This window comes from Triticum aestivum, chromosome 7A, assembly GCF_018294505.1.
Source record: "Triticum aestivum cultivar Chinese Spring chromosome 7A, IWGSC CS RefSeq v2.1, whole genome shotgun sequence".
Lineage (NCBI taxonomy): Eukaryota > Viridiplantae > Streptophyta > Magnoliopsida > Poales > Poaceae > Triticum > Triticum aestivum.
The window spans coordinates 698,740,390-698,760,879 of NC_057812.1; the positions used below are offsets into that span (position 1 = coordinate 698,740,390).

At 46.6% G+C, this 20,490-nt stretch overlaps 1 protein-coding gene and 1 long non-coding RNA gene across 3 annotated transcripts; one reads left to right on the forward strand and one right to left on the reverse strand.

The window, feature by feature from the left end:
* The first annotated feature begins 5,491 nt into the window (after window positions 1-5,491).
* On the forward strand, window positions 5,492-9,046 carry LOC123149451 (BTB/POZ and MATH domain-containing protein 2). Of its 2 annotated transcripts, XR_006474673.1 has the most exons (4): window positions 5,492-5,784; window positions 5,887-7,085; window positions 8,497-8,707; window positions 8,803-9,046. XR_006474673.1 is itself a non-coding variant. In XM_044569103.1 (2 exons), exon 2 carries the CDS (start codon window positions 5,894-5,896, stop codon window positions 7,070-7,072), a length of 1,179 nt encoding a protein of 392 aa, XP_044425038.1. In that variant the 5' UTR covers window positions 5,492-5,784; window positions 5,887-5,893; the 3' UTR covers window positions 7,073-7,134. The 2 variants fall into 2 exon arrangements, 1 of the variants encoding a protein (XP_044425038.1); XM_044569103.1 differs by lacking the exons at window positions 8,497-8,707; window positions 8,803-9,046 and having other exon boundaries at window positions 5,887-7,134.
* A 5,718-nt stretch (window positions 9,047-14,764) lies between these two features.
* Window positions 14,765-15,599, reverse strand: LOC123149297 (uncharacterized). The gene is made up of 2 exons (XR_006474595.1): window positions 15,297-15,599; window positions 14,765-15,078 (listed from the first exon to the last, which is right to left on the reverse strand). It is a non-coding gene; the product is annotated as an uncharacterized lncRNA (long non-coding RNA).
* Between the last annotated feature and the right edge of the window lie 4,891 nt (window positions 15,600-20,490).

Here is a 20,490-nt window from a genome sequence, read left to right on the forward strand (position 1 = left end):
TGAGAGCTTCATCGCCGAGTTGGATGACTTCAACATTGCCAGGAATTCCACTTCGGCGGGGCGTGCACTTGTAATACCAATGCGAAGCTGTTGGAAACCCCCTTCGAATGAACACGTTAAAATCTATGTAGATGGGGGTTTGTCCTATGATGGGCGTGTTGGAGCTGCGGCGGCAGTATGTAGGGATGAACATGGTCAGTACCTTTGGGTCCTCTCAATTGTTCTACCCGGTATTATTAATCCGATAGTTTTAGAGACCATTGCTTACCGTGAGGCTTTAGCACTTGCGGCTGATCTATCTTTGGGTCACTTGGTAGTTACTAGTGACTGCAAACCGATTGTGGATGACATCATAAAAGGGGTAGAAGGCCCTCATATCACAGTTGCCAAAGAGATAAATAATAGAAAAGCACATTTTGCTAGTTGTGATTTTCCGTTCGAAGGTCATGCTTCGAATCAGGAGGCTCACAATCTTGTAAAATTTTCTGCCTCACTTTCGCAGGGTCTCCACTTGTGGCTTATCTCCACTCATGACTACCTTTGTATCCCTTTGATTATTGTTCAAAATTAATAAAGTATGGGATCCCTAAAAAAATACAGAGGGAGTACTATTTACTGCTAAACTGTCTATCTTTTTGTCTTGGCCTGTGTTATGATTTTTCATTTGATTTTTTGCGACATGAGGGAGTACTATTTACCTATGGGACAGTTTTCCTTTTACAAATTTCTAGAACTTTGATTTCCACAACATTTAAGAAAATATTAAAAACAAAGGTCAGATTTACTTTAAGCCCAAGGAAAATGTACATCTTTTTATTATTATATAAATATGGAAAATTTAATAAAAATAAAAGCAAAACCAGAAAGTTTCGAGCAATTGAAACCAGAAAGTTTCCAGCTTCTCAACCAAGTGTTTACCTACCTTAGCCACTAATACTACGTTAACAACGTTTCGAGCGATTGAAACCAGTGAACGAGTAGAGAAAGCCCCTTCTCTTCCCGTCCATGAGAGCGAACGAATAGACCCGGCCCTTCCCGTCCATGACACTATGTATAATAGTATCTCAAACTCTTGGGGGCATTACATACAATTTCTACCAAATCCACAGTCTTTATAGTTGCTTCAACCAAACAACCTCCAACTTTCCATAGTCCCCACTCTTGGGTTTCGGTAAAATAAGAAAAAACTTGAGTAAAAAAAACATAATAATAAAGAAAATCAAGTACGTCAACCGCTTTGTTGAACGGCCATTAGATTCTACCTGCTTTTTTTTACGGAATTTAGATTCTACCTGCTTATAGTATGTCCAGTAGTGAATATGACAGTACGGTGGTGGCTTCATAAAATGGAAGCTTTGAACGACAACACCATTAATTGGCGGGCTCCTTTCGTTAAGTTAGAGTTGCGTACCACGTTTGCCACGCGGTCTCTAGTAGATCTACATCATGCACCAACTTTATGCTATAAATTTGATCTTAACATAACTTCTTTTTAGGGTTGATCTTGACATACCCAGAAACCTATTTCTAATGAAGTCTCTCTTACCACGTTTACCACTTGCGCCGGCAGAAACGAACGGCCTATCTGCGGCTGACGCGTATTTCTTTGGGACGTGGTGTGGTACCATTGCGTGTGGATCTAGGTGTGTCGTTGCGAATTTGCTTAACGTGACTGCCATGCGTACGTGATCAGGGGACGTGCGACGTGGGTAGGGAGAGTGGGGATCGTGCATGGCATGCTAACCCATGCGTACGTGATCCCTAACTGCTAACACCCCGCCGCAGCTGAAGCGTCTGGTGACTGCATGCACAAGCTGAACCTGAATTCTTGGAACATCGGTGTCGGAAGCCCTTTTGTCATGACATCGATGAACTGCTGCTTGGTGGGGAAGTGCAAGACGCGCAGGTGGCTGATGGCAACTTTCTCCCTGATGAAGTGGATGTTGAGCTCGATATGTTTCGTCCGCCGATGATGTACTGGGTTGGCTGCCATGTAGACAGACTATATGTTGTCGCAAAAGACGATCGTGGGCTTGGGCAGGGTGATGCAAAGCTCGCCAAGCAACTGGCTTAGCTAGCAGCACTCGGCGGCGGTGCTTGCGACGGCACGGTACTCTACCTCAACGCTGCAGCGCGAGACGGTGGCATGTGCTTGGAGGACCAGAAAACCAGGAAGTCGCTGAGGTAGACGATGCAGCTAGAGGTGGAGCGCTTGGTGTCAGGGCAGCCTGCCCAGTCCGCGTCCGAGTACGCGGTGAGGCGGAGAGACGCTGAAAAACCCTAAAATAATGCCCGGACGTGACGCAACGTGCGTTCGGTGTCGGATTTTATTCATTTTTGACGTGGGGTATCGGGGTGGGGCCCCACACGCGCTGGCAAAAGTTGGGGTACATTCCGTGAAAGCGCTCAAGTACTTCATGTGAAAGGCAGTGGTTTCGGTATGGGCGGAAGGGACCTTCCGATGCATGTCTCTCCTTCACATCTGCCAAATGGGCTTAATTTTTTTCATGGGCTACAATGAGCATGACAAGCATGCACGCCAAAATTTGTTGCGTTTCGACGCTGTTTGCATTTTCTATGATTTTCTGGGATGAAAAACCCTAAAATAATGCCCGAACGTGACGCAACGTGCGTTCGGTGTCGCATTTCGTTCATTTTTTGCGTAGGGTATCAGGGTGGGACCCCATACGCGCTGGCAAAAGTTGGGTATATTCCGTGAAAACGCTCAGGTACTTCATGTGGAAGGCAGTGGCTTCGGTATGGGCGGAAAGGACCCTCTGATGCATGTCTCTCCTTCGCATCCGCCAAACGGGCTTAGTTTTTTTTTTCCACGGGCTACAAAAGCCCGCGGCCAAGTTACACGTCGTTGCAAACATCGAGCCACCTGAAAATAATAACTAATAGCTTTTCCAAGCATAAATAAAACCGTTAAGCCACATTTTTGACCGGCCCTACCGCCCACGCGTATGAATAGAGGTTTATGACGCCCGGCTATAGATGCGCTTATGTTACTTTTTCTTCCGCAGGGAAATTTTAAATCTTGCTGCAATTACGATATCATTGTGAAATCACAATTCATTGACGAGGGCAAAGCTTGCTGAAGCTTTTAGCACATTATACGTTTGTTTTCCTCACATGGAATTTCAAATCTTGCTCCGATTACCGATATCACTGGCTTCGCAATATCACCGTTTAATTGCAATTCATTAAGGAGGGCAACGCTTGCTGAAGCTTTTAGCACATTGCACGGTACTGTACCATATGATGATCACAATCTCATTCCGTAACTGAAGTTACCCATCAGGAACTGAATTTATCCCCACAGAAGATGCCCGTTCCGGCAGCCCCCCCCCCCCCTCCGCCCCTAACGATCGACAATTTTAGTAGGAGCAATGAGTAATTACCAACGAGATTAGATCAATATACGTATTCGGCCCTCCAATACTCGAATCCTAACTCCGCTATTGCGTTCTGGTAAATGCATAGGTGGAGAATTTTGATTGACTAAACAAAATTACAGTCAAGTTAGCCGTTCCGTAACGTACGTAGAGCCAGGGCTCCGCCTCCTTCTCCAAGAAAGAAAGTTAGTGTTTGTGCCTCTCGCCGGCGCCGGCGCAGGTCCGCCTCGTCTCCGGTGGCCCTAGGGCCATGGAGGCACGATGGATCCTGGCAAGGGCCGGCGGGAAGGCTCCGTTTTTAGTCGTTTTTTTCAATTTTGTTAGGGTTTATGTCCTACTCAGGAAGGCGAGACGGCGGCGGCTCTGTGAAGATGGAATAAAGGTTTCCCTGCCTAGCCCCTATTCCGGCGGTGCGTCTAACATCGTTGGTGGGCATGTGGAGGTGTGTCTCCGGCAGATCTAGCTTTGGTGGATTTGCTCGGATCTCGTCGTTGTTCGTCTACGTTCGTGTGTCTTTGGTTTGGATCCTTCCGATCTACGTTATTTTTCATCGGCGACGGTTGCTATTCTGGGGTGCTGGTCCTATGGGCCTTAGCACGACGATTTCCCGACTGTCTACTACAACAAAGTTTGTCCGACTCCGGCCATGGAGAGGCGATGACGGCGGCGCGCCTTCGGCTCGCTTCGGTGCTTGTATTGTAGTCGTCGCTAGGTGGTCTACGGATCTGGATGTAAAACTTATTATTTCTAGTGTTCGTTATACTATCATGATTGAAAATGAATAGATTGAAAAAATTTCCCGCAAAAAAAAGTTAGCCGTTCTGTAAATACAAATTCGAATTGCTTTGAGTGAATCAGCAAAAATCAGCTCGATTTTCAGGCTGTGCCCAAACCCAAACAGGGGAGCAACTAGTTAACGAGCGCTCCTTCGGGAGCCTCGCAACGATCAGCGCCACTTGACGCGCTCTCAGCCATTCACCAAGTGTCGCGCTCTGGACGCTCCATTCGGATTTTGTTTTTTTTTTATTTTTCCGCACGCGTTTTCGGCTTTTTAAACGGTTTCCCGGGTTTTTTCGACGTTTTGGTTTTCCCCGGTCGTTCTTAACATTTCGATAAAAAAAATTTAAAATTTTTTTTCGCGAAAAAACGCGTTTTCTTTTTTTCCTTTCGCGAAAGTCACGGTTTTTCTTCCGCGAGAGGCACGGTTGTGCTTTAGCGAGAGTCACGGCCGTGCCTTTCGGAAACGAAACAAAACGCGTTTTTTGTTTTTTTCTTTCGCGAGAGTCACGGTTTTTCTTCCGCGAGAGGCACAGTTGTGCTTTCGCGAGAGTCACGGCCGTGCCTCTCGGAAAGGGAAAAACAAAACGTGTTTTCTGTTTTTTTTCTTTCATGAGAGTCACAGTTTTCCTTCGCGAGAGACACGGTTGTGCTTACGTGAAAGGCACGGCCGTGCCTCTCGGAAAGGAAAAAAAATACGCATTTTCTATTTTTTTTTCTTTCGCGAAAGTCACGGTTTTGCTTTCGCGAGAAGCACGGTTGTGCTTTCGCGAGAGTCACGGCCGTGCCTCTCGGAAACGAAAAAAAAACACGTTTTCTGTTTTTTTTCCCTTATAAGAGAGTCACGGTTTTGCTTCCACGAGAGGCATGGTTGTGATTTTGCGAGAGGCATGGGCTTGCCTCTTTCGGAAAAGGAAAAAACAATGCTCCCGGTTCGGTTTTTTCGCCCGGTTTTTTCGTCTGGTTTTTTTCGTAAAAAAAGTTTATCAAAACCTGTCAACATGGGATCTAGTTTTGAAAATCTCGACGCGAGGAATCCAATGGTGAAAACGGTTTGAGATTTGGATGCACGGTTTAAGAGATAAAATGTTTTGAATAAATAGATCTATGAAAAAAGGGAAAATTCCCAGGTTGCAATAAGTGACGCGCTGCATGTACGCCACTTGTCGCGACCTAGGAAAGTGGAGTGTTCTTTGTAACGAGTATGATTTCGCCTAAACAGTGCCGTGAGCGATGTGTGGGCTTTGCAACGTGGGCCGTGAGGGCCTTAGAAAGCCCAATCAACAACGTGGGGACTTACAAACCCTAAGTCAACGTGGCAGGCCCAGGCCGCACCCATCGGCGAGCCGGCGCCGCAAACTCTGTTTTCCGTCGGCGAGCGACGCGGCGGCGACTCCGTACGGTCGCCCGCCGGTGCAAGCCCAGGCAGCTTCCCCGCCGCGGCCGCCCGCTGGTGCAAGCTCAGGTCCGCTTCCCCCGCGCGGCGTAGCGTGTGAAGCAGAAGCAGCGGCGACTCCGTGCGGCCGCCGGTGCAAGCTCAGGTCTGCTTCCCCGCGCAGAAACGTCGGAGCGGGCGGCGCAGCGGCGGCTCCACGGAGTGCCTGACCAGGTTCGCCCCTCAGCTCATCTATCCCAACTCCCAACTCAATTTGGGGTTTCAATGGTGACCGACAGACTGAGCAAATGTAACTCATTTTCAATGGATTGGCAGGCTCGTCATGTCGTGCTTCACCGGCGTCTCTATCATCGACGGCGAGCAGTGCTGTTACGAGGCGTCGGCCGTGGTGGACGCCGGCGGCGCGGACAGCGGGTACCACTTGCTCGTGGTCCGTGGATACTCGCGCACCAAACAAGAGTTGTCCGCCGGCGAGAGCATCACCTCCGATGCTTTCACCGTAGGAGGCCATTGCTGGTACATCGAGTACTACCCCAAGGGCGAAAACCCAGACTGCGGCGACTTCATTTCTCTCTATGTCACCAATTACGACGACAGTCTCAAAGAGCCCCTGGAGACCAAGTTTTGTTTCAGCTTCGTTGACGAGGTTGAGAAGCAGACGCCAATGTACATTCGTGTGGCTGGTAAGACTTGCCGATTCACCGACGGCCGTTGTTCCTGGGGCACCGACAAGTTTGTGAGAAGAGATGCCCTTGAACGATCATCGGACCTAAAGGGTGATTGCTTCACCATCCGGTGTGATGTCATGGTCATTCGCAAGGATCCCAAAGCCGAGGATGCCGGTGGTCATGACACCAAGGTGCTCCTGTCTGACATAGACCAGCATTTTAACATTCTCCTTCAAACCAAGGTGGGTGCTGATGTGACATTCAAGGTCAGCGGCGAGACCTTCGTCGCACACCGCTGTGTGCTCGCTGCCCGATCCATGGTGTTCATGGCACAACTATTTGGCCCCATGAAGGAGACATCCGCCGTCATACAGATCAAAGACATGGAAGCAAAAGTGTTCAAGGCACTGCTTAGCTTTATCTACACAGACTCATTCCCTGTGATGGAGAAGGCCACCATGGAGGAGGATGCAATGGTGGAAGTTATGGAAGATGGGCAAGAAAAGGAGGCAGTAGAGGATGAAATGTTGCTGCAATGGCTTCAAGACTTGTTGGTAGCGGCTGACAGATATGATGTCCAGCGGCTCAAGTGCATCTGTGAGAAGCAGTTGTCTGAGAACATAGGTGTGAGCACGGTGATGTCCGCTCTTGCTCTAGCCGAGCAGCACCACTGCCAGGGATTAAAGGAGGCGTGCTTGAAGTTTATCCAAGTCCAGTCCCCCTCGTGCTTGCAAACAGTAATGGCAACTAATGGTTGGGATCATGTAGTTTCGACCTATCCCTCAGTTCTGAAGGAGCTCTTTCTCAAGTTTGCTTCGAACCAGCGAAAGTAACACCCTGCATACGGTACGCTATGCATGTTCCTTAGTTAGACCTGAATTGACACTCTTTTGCATATGTGGGATCCTCTAGAGAGATGGTAATCTGTGTGTATTGTGTTTTTCTCATCATGTATATAATTTGCCCATGTGCTGAATCAGGGAAATCCAAAAATATGGCAACATGGAATGGATGGTCTGTAGGAGTAAGTGTCAAATTGATCGGCATATTAGTAATGTGCAAGCTTCCTAGCTAGTCATTTTATCCTTAGTTGTCTCGTATACTGTTGCTTCGTGCCTTCCCTGTCATGTATAACCCTTGGTTATCAAAAAGAACAATGTAGATATTTTGGAAAGGCATTTTATGAACCTGGATTTAGGGGAAACAATTTTTTCTGATTATAATGACAGCGTCAGTGTGAAACCTTGGTCGAGTACCCAGGAACCTTCTCCTGGGTGCTTGATGTTCTCCTTGTGTGGCACTTCCCATGGGAGATGAATGTGGGAGCTTGAAATGTTTTTGCAAAGTCCAATGCTTTAATTGTGCTCTGTACCTGAAAATATTACTTTCATCCTGGTATATTTTGGAGCACAGATGGTTGCTGTCAATTTAGGAAAGCTTGGGAAATCTTGAGTGCACAGACAGGGTCACAGGGGCTATACTTTTTCTTTATATAACAAATAGCTTTTGGCCAACCTACTTGGAGCTATGCTGGTGTTGATGCCCTTGAAAAGCCAAAAAATTAAAATGCCTGTACAACGTATGCAAGGAAACCGGCTGATTGGATCAATCAATGGGAGGTATCTTCGAGAAAATATGAATCATTCGCCCTTTTTAGGACATGATGAATGGGCAAGCAGGGAATGTAATTTTTGTTCCTATTTATTACTACTGGTGTGAGCTATTACCTAGAGCATTGCTTGACCACAAAAGTTCACATTGGAGATCAACTACCAACCAGGCTTGTAGTGCTAACAGCTAAGCAATCAGAATAACCATTTTTTTTGAATTGTATTTATTACATCTCCCGACTTGCCACCATTGGCTCCATTGATACATTTTCCAGTTGTTTTTTTATCCAAATTTTGTGTTTCTTGCAATTTCCAAGTATCTTGATGCAGATATGTGCACCTACCTACTTGTTTCCAATGGGATGGGTCCAGATTTTCAACATATGAATCATCACTCTTATCTGTTTGTATGTTCCGTCAGGCTTGGCAGACAAACATATACTCCCTCCGTTCCAGAATAGATGACTCAACTTTGTACTAACTTTAGTACAAACTTGGGTCATCCATTTTGGAACGGAGGGAGTACGAGTTGGTGTCCGTTGCATCTTAATTTCTTTGCGTCTTTGTGTTGTTACCCACACACCTGATCATTTGAACTGGCATTTGCTACCCATGCTAATGCTTTTTGTGTCTCTGTTCAAAATCAGTGGCAGCACCCTGCTGCTGCAAATTGCACCTTGAGCCTTCATCAGCAAGTGTGGCAGTGCCAGACAGGTAAGCATGCTTGGTTTGTATAGCCATTTGTTTTAGCAGCTCCGAGGCGGTGGACTGCGCCCTGAGGCACCTTTCGCATGGCTATTTAATTTTGGGAGCATGTACCTGGTCATGCTGTTGGTTGTATCTCCTCTCCTGATCTGGGTAAGACCACGATTTCATGACAACTTAAGCTGACTTGTCGATACTTTACAGTCCTCGGATGACTGAACCGGTTCATTGGCTGTGTGTATGTGTAGGTGAAGAATGGCGGCGGTGCTTGAACTACGTGTATGGATTGCACTGAGGAGGATCTGCGAATACATGGCCTATTGGCCTGACCATCCAAACTGAAGAGTTGTATATGCAAGCAAGAATATATCTTTGCTTGTCTAGTGTAGAAATTGTTAACACGTGATAGAATCATAGAAAGAGACCACGAAATTGCTGGAGCTGCCTGTTACTGTTTATTTATTTGCGCGAAATAGAAACGCAACTACATCACTGCTCACTGTTTTTATCTGAATACTGAATATTAGTACCTTTAAAGATATTGTTCATCAGGGTATGAAGAATTACGGGATATACTGACTATTAGCACGGCGTGGCCCTGGCTTGGGCAGCTGCTCCCTGCAGGTGTTTCTCCCTTGTCGGCAATGCCCAGTACCCAGCTGCGTGTGATGGGGCTGACATGGGTTGCAGGCGCGAGTTCTGCGATCAGGCTGCCGTGCTGGCCGGGTTTTGCGAGCCTGCCTTGGCCGGTAAGTCCCCTCGTCCCCGGTGGCGCCTCCTTCCTAGTTGCGGCGACAGCTATGGCGTGGTGGTGTTCAGGTCAAGTTGGTTGTTTCCCAGCGGCGATTGCTTTTGCCGGCGCCGATCTGGTAGCGTGGGGCCGTTTGAGGTCTCGCTTGGGGTCTTTTGCCGACGCTATTTTAACCCCGACAGCCCTAGACATGCGTATTGCAGCATCTATGGTTTGCTGGGCCATTCTTTTTTTACCAGTGAGTGACCGGTCCGTCCACCCGATCGTTTGAGGGGTGTTTGAGGCGCATTGCAGAAGCTGTTAGAAAATTTCTATTTTGGTGATAGAAAAAATCAGTCAAGTTGGGTTTACCATTCCACAAACACTATTTTTTGAATGTAAAATATGGCTAATTGTTTCTAAAAAAAAGCTAACTGTTTTTGATTTGATTGGATTATTATATCGCACAAAATTCAGCGCGATGGGCTTTGCAGTTGGGGCCTTGAGGCCCAATGACGTGATGAGTTGTTTGTGAACCCTATGCAGGCCCAGGCAGCACGCACGCACGCACGCAACAAGCCGACGGCGCACACTCTCTGTTTCCGGCGGCGTCGGCGGCGCAGCTAGCGGGGCGGCGGCGTGAACTCCGTTTCCGGCAGCGCGAGCGGCGCAGCGAGTGGGGAGTCGTCTTCGTGCGGCAGCGAACCCGTGCTGCCGCCGGACGGGTCCAGCCCCTCAGCTCGCCGCAGCCTCTGTTCCGGGGAGAAGCGGCGGCCACTCCGTGGGGTGCTCGCGGCAGCCGGACGTGGGACTGAGTCTCCTCGCATAAACTTTAAGCACTAATTTGAAAATGACTTTGATCAACAATAGGACGGAACTAGGCGATACGGTCTACCCCTGGTATCTTAGGAACAAGTAACATGCCATCGAAATTAATGCACGATATGTCGACCGTTCCCAAAGCAAAGCCGTTAATAATATCTGAGACCAGTGGTTTGATGAAATCCCAGAAACCTGGAGCCAGAACCAACCCATCCCTTCTGGGTTGCACAACCCCTGTAAGCTCGACATAGAAATTGTAGATGTGGTCCGAGAGTTCACGGCCGAAGAATGTTTTCCATGGTGAGTCAAAAGTCGAGGAGTCGCCATAAGTCGCTTGTCGCCATTAAGGTAGTATTAGCGTCCCCTTTGGTCAATCTTAAGAACCACCCCCTTGGCTCCAGTAAACTCCTCTTCCCTCTAGAGTTTGATGATTTTATTCTCGACGACGTAGCGACTTTGCCATTCAGCTTCTGACTGTCTGCTCTCCCAAATGGCTTGTCACTAGTTGCCACGTGAATTTCTCTTGAGGGTCAATTGATTTGAGATCAAAGTAGGAGAATTCGGCCCTGCTCGTTTCTTGGAGCGCAACGTGATCAATATTTTCTCAGGACATATATTCTTTCGGCTGGATTCCGCGTCTTCTTTGCCTAAAACCCCTTATGTTCCCGAACAAGATCCTCATATGAAAATAATAGCTAGCTTTTTCAAGCTAAGATGAACCATAGACCACATTGATTCAGACATATTCAACCAGGCCAATCCAAGCAGGCCACGATTTATATGAACAAATGTCGACGTCCAAGCCACGCTAGCACATTAGTACCTAATTACAATCAGAAGAACCCGCATATGCTGCTCTTACATGCTCCATGGGAACTAGAGCCCATGGCGTACTTATATTCTAGCTAGAGCCAGAGTGCAATTGCAAATTCAGTAACTCCATAGTCCCGCCGGTCTGGGCACATTACTAAGAATATACAGTACTAGCCTTATACAAATTCTGCAGATTAGGACAGTTCTCCTGCTTTCGCCTTGTATCAGCCCCCTCTCTGTCACAATGAGAGAACGATGGTTAGTTAGCATTTCCAACAAGGGAGCACCTGCCAGTGTCATTGTCATAAAAGTTTCAAACTCCTGTTAGTGTCAGAAAAGTTTCACTTTCACCATTTAATCTGTGTTATGAACTTATGATATGTTTGTGTTCTTAAACAAGTGTAAATCATAGAGTATCTTCATTCAATCAAGAGAGTGGTTTTTCTACACCCTAGATCAGTGCACCCACGGTGCACCCACGCAAGAAAACATAGCAAAACATTTCAAAACATTCTGAAACTTTGGTAGAATGATAATCAACAAATTTTATGGGCGCTTGTAAAGTTTGGTGGTCAAAAAACATTCGAGGAGCTCTATACAAAAAAGATAAAATCACTGAAAATTAGTCAAAATATAAGAGCAGATTTTGTAAGTTTGTCTTTTTTGTACAATAGTATGAAAATATGAACTTACTCGCTATCAATAGAAATTTGGCTACTACCAACTTAAAAGATACTTCATCCGTCTCAAAATAAGTGACTCAACTTTGTACTAATTTTGTACTCGAGTTAGTACAAAATTGAGTTATTTATTTTGAGACGGAGGGAGTAGCAAAGAAAGATAGGACACCAAAAAGAGCAGCTGTTAAGTGGCTTCACTTACATCCCGTCTACTTGGCAGGGGTGTGCACCTGCTGCTTCCGACGTGCGAGATATTCCTCATAGTCAGAGTCACTCTCGGAGTCAGAGATCCATCCGTAGCAGGGGCGCCTTGTGCGAATAGTTCCTGTAGATGCCAGATCTGGCGACGCCGCTCTGGGAGAAGGCGGGTCAACGAGCATGGGGACCACTTCCTCTGTCTGCTCAACTGCTAGCACAGTCTCAGATGGTGGTAGTTCACTGCGAACGATTACAATGGGCATGACATTTTCTAACGGTTCCTCCATCGTTGCTGCTTCTTGCTGCTGCATTACCAACCAAGCCCCATGTAAGAATTGGACAATATGCATAAGCTTTGTTTTCATAACTACATCAATGTCTTGTTTTAGAGGTAAATCTAATTTGTCACAAGTAACAGCAGTTTGTGCACCATAAATGTTTCATTATTGCGGAAGTACTGATGGCCAACGTGTTGAAGTTGTATTGCAAACCAACTGAGAAAATATAAAAATAGTGCAGTACTAAAATGTACGACGCTAATTCATCAGTCAACTATGTCAGCTTAAAGGAATCATGGAAGACATCAACCAGATAACTTCTTTCAGTTGGCATCGTTGTAATTTTTATGAATAAACAAGCTTTAATGTGAAAACACAGTGCTTTTTACACAAAACAAGCAAAGAAGTGACAAGTAATCTCCAATAAATCAAGGAAGTTAACAGAGAATGGCTGTACAAATGTAGGTGAAAGAATTAACAAGACAAAACATCAATCAGTCGTAAATTTGTAAGATCAGAAGGTAACCATTGTATAACCTCAAATGCCACTTGAGTTTCCATATACCATATAGATAGTACCATGTTATTCTAGCATGAAAGAGAGTGCTTCATATATCACATAAAAGTACAGTAAGGATATTAAAATAGAAATCAACAGAAACAAGGGAACATGTGAAACCATACTGACTAACTGGTAGAAACTAGGGTTCTATCCGGTCTAGGGCGTAGCCTGTAAGGGAAGGAGGGAGGAGGGAGGAGGAGATTGCGCGGCGGCCGGCGGCTGAGCGCCGTCCTTGCGGCTGGTGCGACGGCGGCGGACGCAAGAGGCGGCTAGGGTTTAGGTCTCCCGGGCTACGCCCTAGACCGGGTAGAACCCTAATTTCTACCAATTTGGTATCAGCTAGCTTTGGTTCGATCATGTCTTCACCGCCGCCCAACCCGTCTCTTCCGCTGCCGGGATCCTCCATCGCTCCCGCCCCCGCCGTCCTCACCCCGGAGGAGGTGTCCAGGGCGCTGCGGGACCTAACCCAGGAGATCCACCTGTTCTTGGTCGGGTCCTACGGGCCGCACCCGGCTGCGCCGCCCATCGCCGCCACCGCGCTGCCGTGGCTACAGTGGCAGCCGCTGCACCAGGCGGCCTCAGCCGCGCTCGCCGGGCCGCTGCAGCTGCCATCCACCGCCCCGCTCTGGCTACAGTGGCAGCCGCCGCTCCTGGCAGCCTCCGCCGCGCCTGGCGCTCCGCCGCAGCAGCCACTGCCGCTGCCCCAGGGCGTCCCCGCCGCGCTCGCCAGACCGCTGCAGCTGCCATCCACCGCCACCACCGCCTCGCCCTGGCTACAGTGGCAGCCGCCACTCCTGGCGGCCTTCGCCGTAGCTGAGGCACTCTCGCGGCGGCCGGCGGAATGCAGTGGTGCTAGGCGGTGCGCTTCTGTCGGTGACACCCTGCCTTCTCCCCGCCGGACGGCTGTTGGTCTGAACCGCACAGAGAAGAGTGAAGGGCTTGTGATGGAGAATGACGAGGGCTGTGCCCCCACAACCGCCGATGTCGCAGACTTCGAGGTCGCTGCCCGCAGGGAAAACAGCATGCCCAAGATCCCCGACGCATCGGACGAGATCAAGGTCCTTTGCGTAGCGAAGCGCAGCTGGGAGGAGCGGCAGCTGCAGACCAGGTATCTCCCACACACGCCGACACGCTAGGAGGCAGCACGCAGCAGCCTGCAGCCTCACCGCCGCCGACACGTGGCGGATAGTGATCCAAGCTGGAAGCGGTGACGGCGACGGCGGGAACTTGATCTGCTGGATGGGGACGCCCTGGGGAAGCGGTAATGGCGACGACGGGAACTTGATATGGTGGATCGGGACTCCCGCCGGCGCGGTCGATGCGGGGCTGGAGCTGACCGGCGGTGGCTGCTGCAGCGGAGCGCCGGGCACGGCGGAGGCCGCCAGGAGCGGCGGCTGCCACCGTAGCCAGGGTGGGGCAGTGGTGGCGGTGAATGGCAGTTGCAGCGGCCCGGTGAGCCCGGCGGGGAAGCCCTGGGGCAGCGGCAGTGGCTGCTGCAGCGGAGCGCCGGGCGCGGCGAAGGCCGCCAGGAGTGGCGGCTGCCACTGTAGCCAGGGCGAGGCAGTGGTGGCGGTGGATGGCAGCTGCAGCGGCCCGACGAGCGCGGCGGGGACGCCCTGGGGCAGCGGCAGTGGCTGCTGCGCCGGAGCGCCGGGCGCGGCGGAGGCTGCCAGGAGCGGCGGCTGCCACTGTAGCTAGGGCGGGGCGGTGGATGGCAGCTGCAGCGGCCCGGCGAGCGCGGCTGAGGCCGCCTGGTGCGCGAGGACGGCAGAGATGCGGGGATCTGCACGAGCGTGAGATGCGCGAGGAGGAAGAAGATCTGGGACGAATCATTTTTTTCCCGCTAGATTGAACGGCTAGAATAAATGGCATCATGCGGCTAGGGTGCGACCGGCCCAAACTTTGGGCCGGTGCGTCGGCGCAGATTACTCGCCTTTTAATATTAGGTATAGATATAGAATTGCTTAGGCCTGCTTGTTGAGATCGTAGATTTTCCTCGCAAAAAAAGAGATGGTCTTATTTTTCTTTTGTAAAACAGATCGTCCCTTATCTTCGCTGTATGGACACGAGGCTGTATGAACACGAGAACGATATTATACATGCCAATTTTACTTTTAGTCACAACCATTATAATTATATTCATCGAAATATATTATCACCAGCTTATGCTGATATTAATCAACTCTTATTGCGCAATACAGAACATTATGTCTATGATGGAAAAGGAGAAGGCAAAGGAGGAAGGGATGTCGTCGCCACTTGAATGTCTTCTGAAGAAGAGGATTTTTTACACGCTGTCTTGCATTCATCCAAAGCTGTGTAGCAGTGCTCATCTACAAGACAGCAGAAGCAAATAACTGCAGTGGTGCAAGGACTGAAACGCTTGCATAGCCCGGCAGGTAGATTGATCTTCTCGCTATGAGTCTTGGCCATGGTACCGCCTATGTAAATAACAAACGTATAATTGTTATGCAATTATTCTCAACAGATTAGTCAAGACACAAAAAAGTAAGTCTTCGGTAGCTATAGTACATACTTCTTAGAAAAGCGAAATAACTATTCCTTTTGCGAAAGAGAGAAGCAGAAGAACAACACATTCATAACCGGTGGACTAAATTCATGAAGAGTTGTAAAGAGAAATATCAGCCGGTGTGCTTACATTGAGCAATAGTAGCAGAACATACGAGTAGTGCAAGCATGCACATCGTGTACTTGTCCATCCTCGCATACATCAATACGCAGGAACCCAGTTTTGGTTCTCGATGAGAAATATTTGTTCGACTATATTTTGCTGGCAATCAACATATGACTCGTATAAATAGGAGATCTCTACTCCTAAAGATAGAGGGAGTTCGTACGTCGTTCATCGGTACTCAGTCATTAATACAAACAGATTTCATCAGTTCTCGGTCATTAATGCAAACAAATTTCGTCGGTACTCAATCATTAATGCAAACAGAGTTCATCGGTACTCAGTCATTAATGCAAACAGATTTCATCGGTACTCAGTCATTAATACAAACATAATTTGGAAATGAAGCACCAAAATCAATTTGAAAATCAAGCCATTACCTACATCTAAGTAGGGATCTTTTTCACGCCAAATCAATTGTAAAATTGAGCCATTAATGTGATCCATTAATTAGTCAGAGACTTAATTGAAATGCAAATAATTAATAATAGGAAGTTATTTCAATCGTATCTCTATTCCTAAACGGGCAGCACGTAGGTCAGTCGCTCGTTCATTACACCTCCCACTGGTTTTTGTTCCACCTCACACCGATTTTTTCAACAAAGGAACAACCCCACCGATCTTTTTTAAGCGAACCCCAGCTTTGACTGGGGTTTTTCTCTTCTAAGATTGTTTTCGCTCCGTTCCTATTTCTTTTCATCTATTCTTCCCGATCCATCATATAAAGAAACACATTTCGATCTATTCCCAATTCATTTTTTCCTTCCAAACCCAACGCCCATCCGATCTGGATCTACATGAGAGGTTTCTCCCGTCCCTTCTGCAAGCCATGGAAGCGAGAAGGAGGGATAGCAAAGGCGAGCACGGTGGCCTCTGGGCCATCACGTGGGAAAATGAAAGGAGGTGGCACGATCTTTTAGCGCACCGCGGCTGCTGCTTGTGTCATGGTTTCCCTTCCTACATCCCTACCTCCAACTCGATATCTGGCTGCCGTGACACCACAGATGGCCAAATCTGGGTACACGGCATCACAGAGGACGCCACGCGCCCACTCCTTGCATCGTCTTGTACATGGCTATTACCAGCCGGCGGTGGAGCTGACCGCCTAACCCACAACAATATCCCCGTGGCCTTCGGCGCCTTTGGGGAGGTCGTGGGGGTCACCGCACAACAGTGCATGGGTTATCGCCCAATTCCGTGATGGCCACGCTCCATGGAGCTATGGAGAAGAAGAACACGAGAGGCCTGAACTTATGTATTTATCAATCAACATTTGACTGTTTTCCAATTCAACAACATTCAGATTTCCCAACCAATGAACAGATGACACCTGTTTATCCCAAAACCCCCCATCGGCCACCGTATATTTTCTTATTTCGAGAAAACGGGTCGGGCAAAACCCTGACCCGGTTTCAACTAAAGCGGCACCACCACAAAACCTCGCCGGACCACCACTAAAAACTGGCCACAAAACTCCCTGGATCCACAGCTAACAATCGCCGTCAACTTGCTACCTACGGAAAAGGCAAGCTTCTTGGGAAATCTCCAACCCCTCCTACATAACAGCAGAGATCTCACCTAACACACACCACAAAGAAAGAAACAAATCAGGCCAACGGCCATGGAAGAAGGGTGGGGGAGAAGAACAAAGAGCGGATCAAAACCAGATCAGGCAGGCAGCCATGGGAGAGAGGGGTGAACATGGAGAGGAAGGTGTACCTGGAGACGAGCAAGAAGGAAGAACAGCAGCCAGACAATTGGGGAAATCCCAGCAAAATTAACGGGTCAGGAACAAATTCTACTGCTACGCCTAGTACTTGAATTCTTCGCCCGCGTCACATCTCTTACAGGGAATGTCTACAAAATAAATGCGTCAAAGAAACTAGATACATGTTAAGAAACAAACAATAGACAAAAACAAAATATTCTGAAAATAATTCTTCACTAGCAGTAGATAGAACTTGGATAGTTGTATAAGTTACACTTCAAGAACACATTGTGCCTGAATGAGACTGGAAAGAACAATAGCACACCAAGAATTACAGTGCAAAATGATAGTTTGTATAAATGACACTGTGACATTGATAGTTGTAAAAATTACACTAAAACTGGCTAAGAAAATGCACTGCAATTGACCAAGAATTACAGTGCAAACTGCATATAAATTACTCCATAGAAATTTCAATGTATCAATGTAAGAACGCAACAACTTACACTGGAAAAAACCTACTGTATTTACACTGTTAAAATACAACTGCTAGTTGTACTATTACTGACATTTCTTTTCCAAAATTGCAGATTGGGAGCATGACGAGAACAATAAGTCTGGATGACATCCCTAGACCTAGGACACATGACATCCCTATAACCAACAACATAATCAACAAGCACAAGAAAAAGAAAAAAAAAGAAACAAACTTGATTAACATAAAACTTGAAAAGAGCTTTGTCAAAGGATCCTTCATCACCAGAAAATTCCTGAAGAAAAAAGAAAAAAAAGACAACACAGCCAAAATAAATAAAACTGATAACATAATCTGAAAAAAAAATAACTAGAAAAATAAGACAGAAATAACTACCATATACATCAGATACGGTCCATCTTCTGCAAAGTCATTAGGCACGAATGGTTCACGAACAGAATCTGCACTCTCGAAAGATGATACTAACGGAACGTCCTGGTGAGAGACTTTCCGAAGCTTACCCATTAAACTAAAACCTATAAATTACAGAGCTAAAAGCATGAATATTACACTGAAATTAAGGCAAAAATTACATTGTAAATACATATGATAAGCAAGGCGATTACACGGTAAAACTAGGGGTACAGTGTAAAAATTGGGAAGAAAGACTACAATGAAAATTAGCATGAGAGAGTAATACAAAAATTAAAAAAAGGCAAAATTCAGGAATTACATAACTAAACCAAGGTAAATACACTGCAAAAATGTGAGAAAATACACTGTAAATACATATATAAACCACCATAATTCTAGGGGAAATTACACTGGAATCAGGGCCCATATAAAATGTCAGGAACTACATAGCTGAAACATTAAAATTACACAGTAACTCGCATAAATTACACGGAACTAAGGGACAAATACACAGAAACTATAGGATGAATTACACAGTAATTATTGGGCGAATTACACAGCAATTATAGAGTGAATTACGCTGAAGCTGCAGGACGAATTACACAATAATTATAGAGTGAACATGACACAGTAATTCTAGAGTGATTTACACTGAAACTGCAGGATGAATTACACAGTAATTCTAGAGTGAATTACATAGTAAAACTACGACATGAATTACACAGTAATTCTATAGTGAATTACACTGAAACTATAGGATGATATACACAGAAATTCTATAGTGAATTACACTAAAACTACAAGATGAATTACACAGTAATTCTATAGTAAATTACACTGAAACTACATGATGAATTACACAGTAAAAATCGGGCAAAATACACAGTAAATACTAGTAATTCTAGAGTGAAAAAACACTGAAACTATGGGCACAGTAAATATAGTGCAATTTGCATAGTGTATTACACTAGAACTATGGGGATTACACAGTAAGTCTGAGACAAAATACTCAGTAATTCTAGTGTATATGACACTGAAACTATGGGGATACATAACAACAGTCAGCAGAAGCAAAATATACAAACCTGCGTTAGATACACAGTTCCCAAGGCATTAAAAGAATGAGAAGCTTAAAGGGATTACATTGCAAAAGCACATAAAAATCACACCAAGGCTAGTACAGGGCTACACCACAGAATGACACATCAAAAACCAGAGCACTGACACTCTGGGTAGCTAGGAAGAACCTAACAACAACTAAACCTACAGTAACAGGGATTTATGCACTCACAGGCCAAAGGAGGCCTGCGGCAGAGGGCAAAGGAGGAACCTAACTACATCTATAAACATCTAGAAACCGTAGAACCAACACGCCCAGAGGAGGAAACACCCATCTACCAGCGAACAAATAGACCACCTACCAACAGAAATCACAAACCACAAAAACTCCCGTCTCAAAACCTATGATTGATCCATACATCTATTTGAATCACAAAACTAACCACACATGATCCTACCACGAGCAGACGAGGAACAAAAATGGCGGACACCACGAAGCAGACAAGGAACGATGGCGGACAGCGCGAAGCAGAACGAACCATAAAACTACAAGCACGCCTACCATGAATCTACAACAACATGGCCTGGGATCACAACACACACCTAACACGAACCCTAACTAAATCACATCAGCAACTGACCCCAGATTTGGAAGCTACACACCGAGAAATGGACAAAAATCACGCAGTCGAGAGAGAAATTGAGAGACCAACCAACAGCGGGAGGCGAGAATCGAAGAGAAATGAGAGAGAAATCAAGCTCCACAGGTGGGGGATCACGGAATCGACATGAACAGGAAGGAATCACATCCACTGCTCGAGCGCCTGTTCCTCTATCTACCTCGCTCAAATGAAAGGGGGAGGGGCGCGGAGCGGTAACAGGCTGGAACAAAAAAACGGACCCGACAGAAAAAAACAAGCCCGAAATCAGACAGCCAAGCGCCAATCTCCATGCAACAGCGGGCGGCCAATGATTTGAATGTTGGCGAATTGAATAACAGTCGACTCTAAAATAGCAAATTCGAATGTTGGCGAATTGAATAACAGTCGACTCTAAAATAGCAAATCCGTATGTATACAGAGAGAGAGAACACGTAAACGCAGGTTCGTCCACTACTCTAACTACGTCCGGAGCTAACTACACTGATGAAATACAAGCAAACACAGTACGTTCGGGACTAGGTGTGTTATTTACAGTCAAGCTAGGGAGCAGCGCTGGTGGGTTACTTAGAGGGTGTTTGGATCCAATAAACTTATTTTAGTCTGATTAAAAATAATTTTTTTAAGAGGCTAAAGTTCCAAGCACCCCTGACTAAAGAGGGGCTAAAACTAGTCTTGAGACTAAAATGTTTTAGTCAGAGGTATCCCTATTAAAATATGGAGTAGTCCTCTTTCTCTTCATTTAACTCCTCTCCTTTAACACAGGCGAGTTCTGGATTGGAGGGTTTGAAGGATAATAAATGCTCATTAACTTGATTTTAGTCTTTTTAGTATTTGGATCCAAGC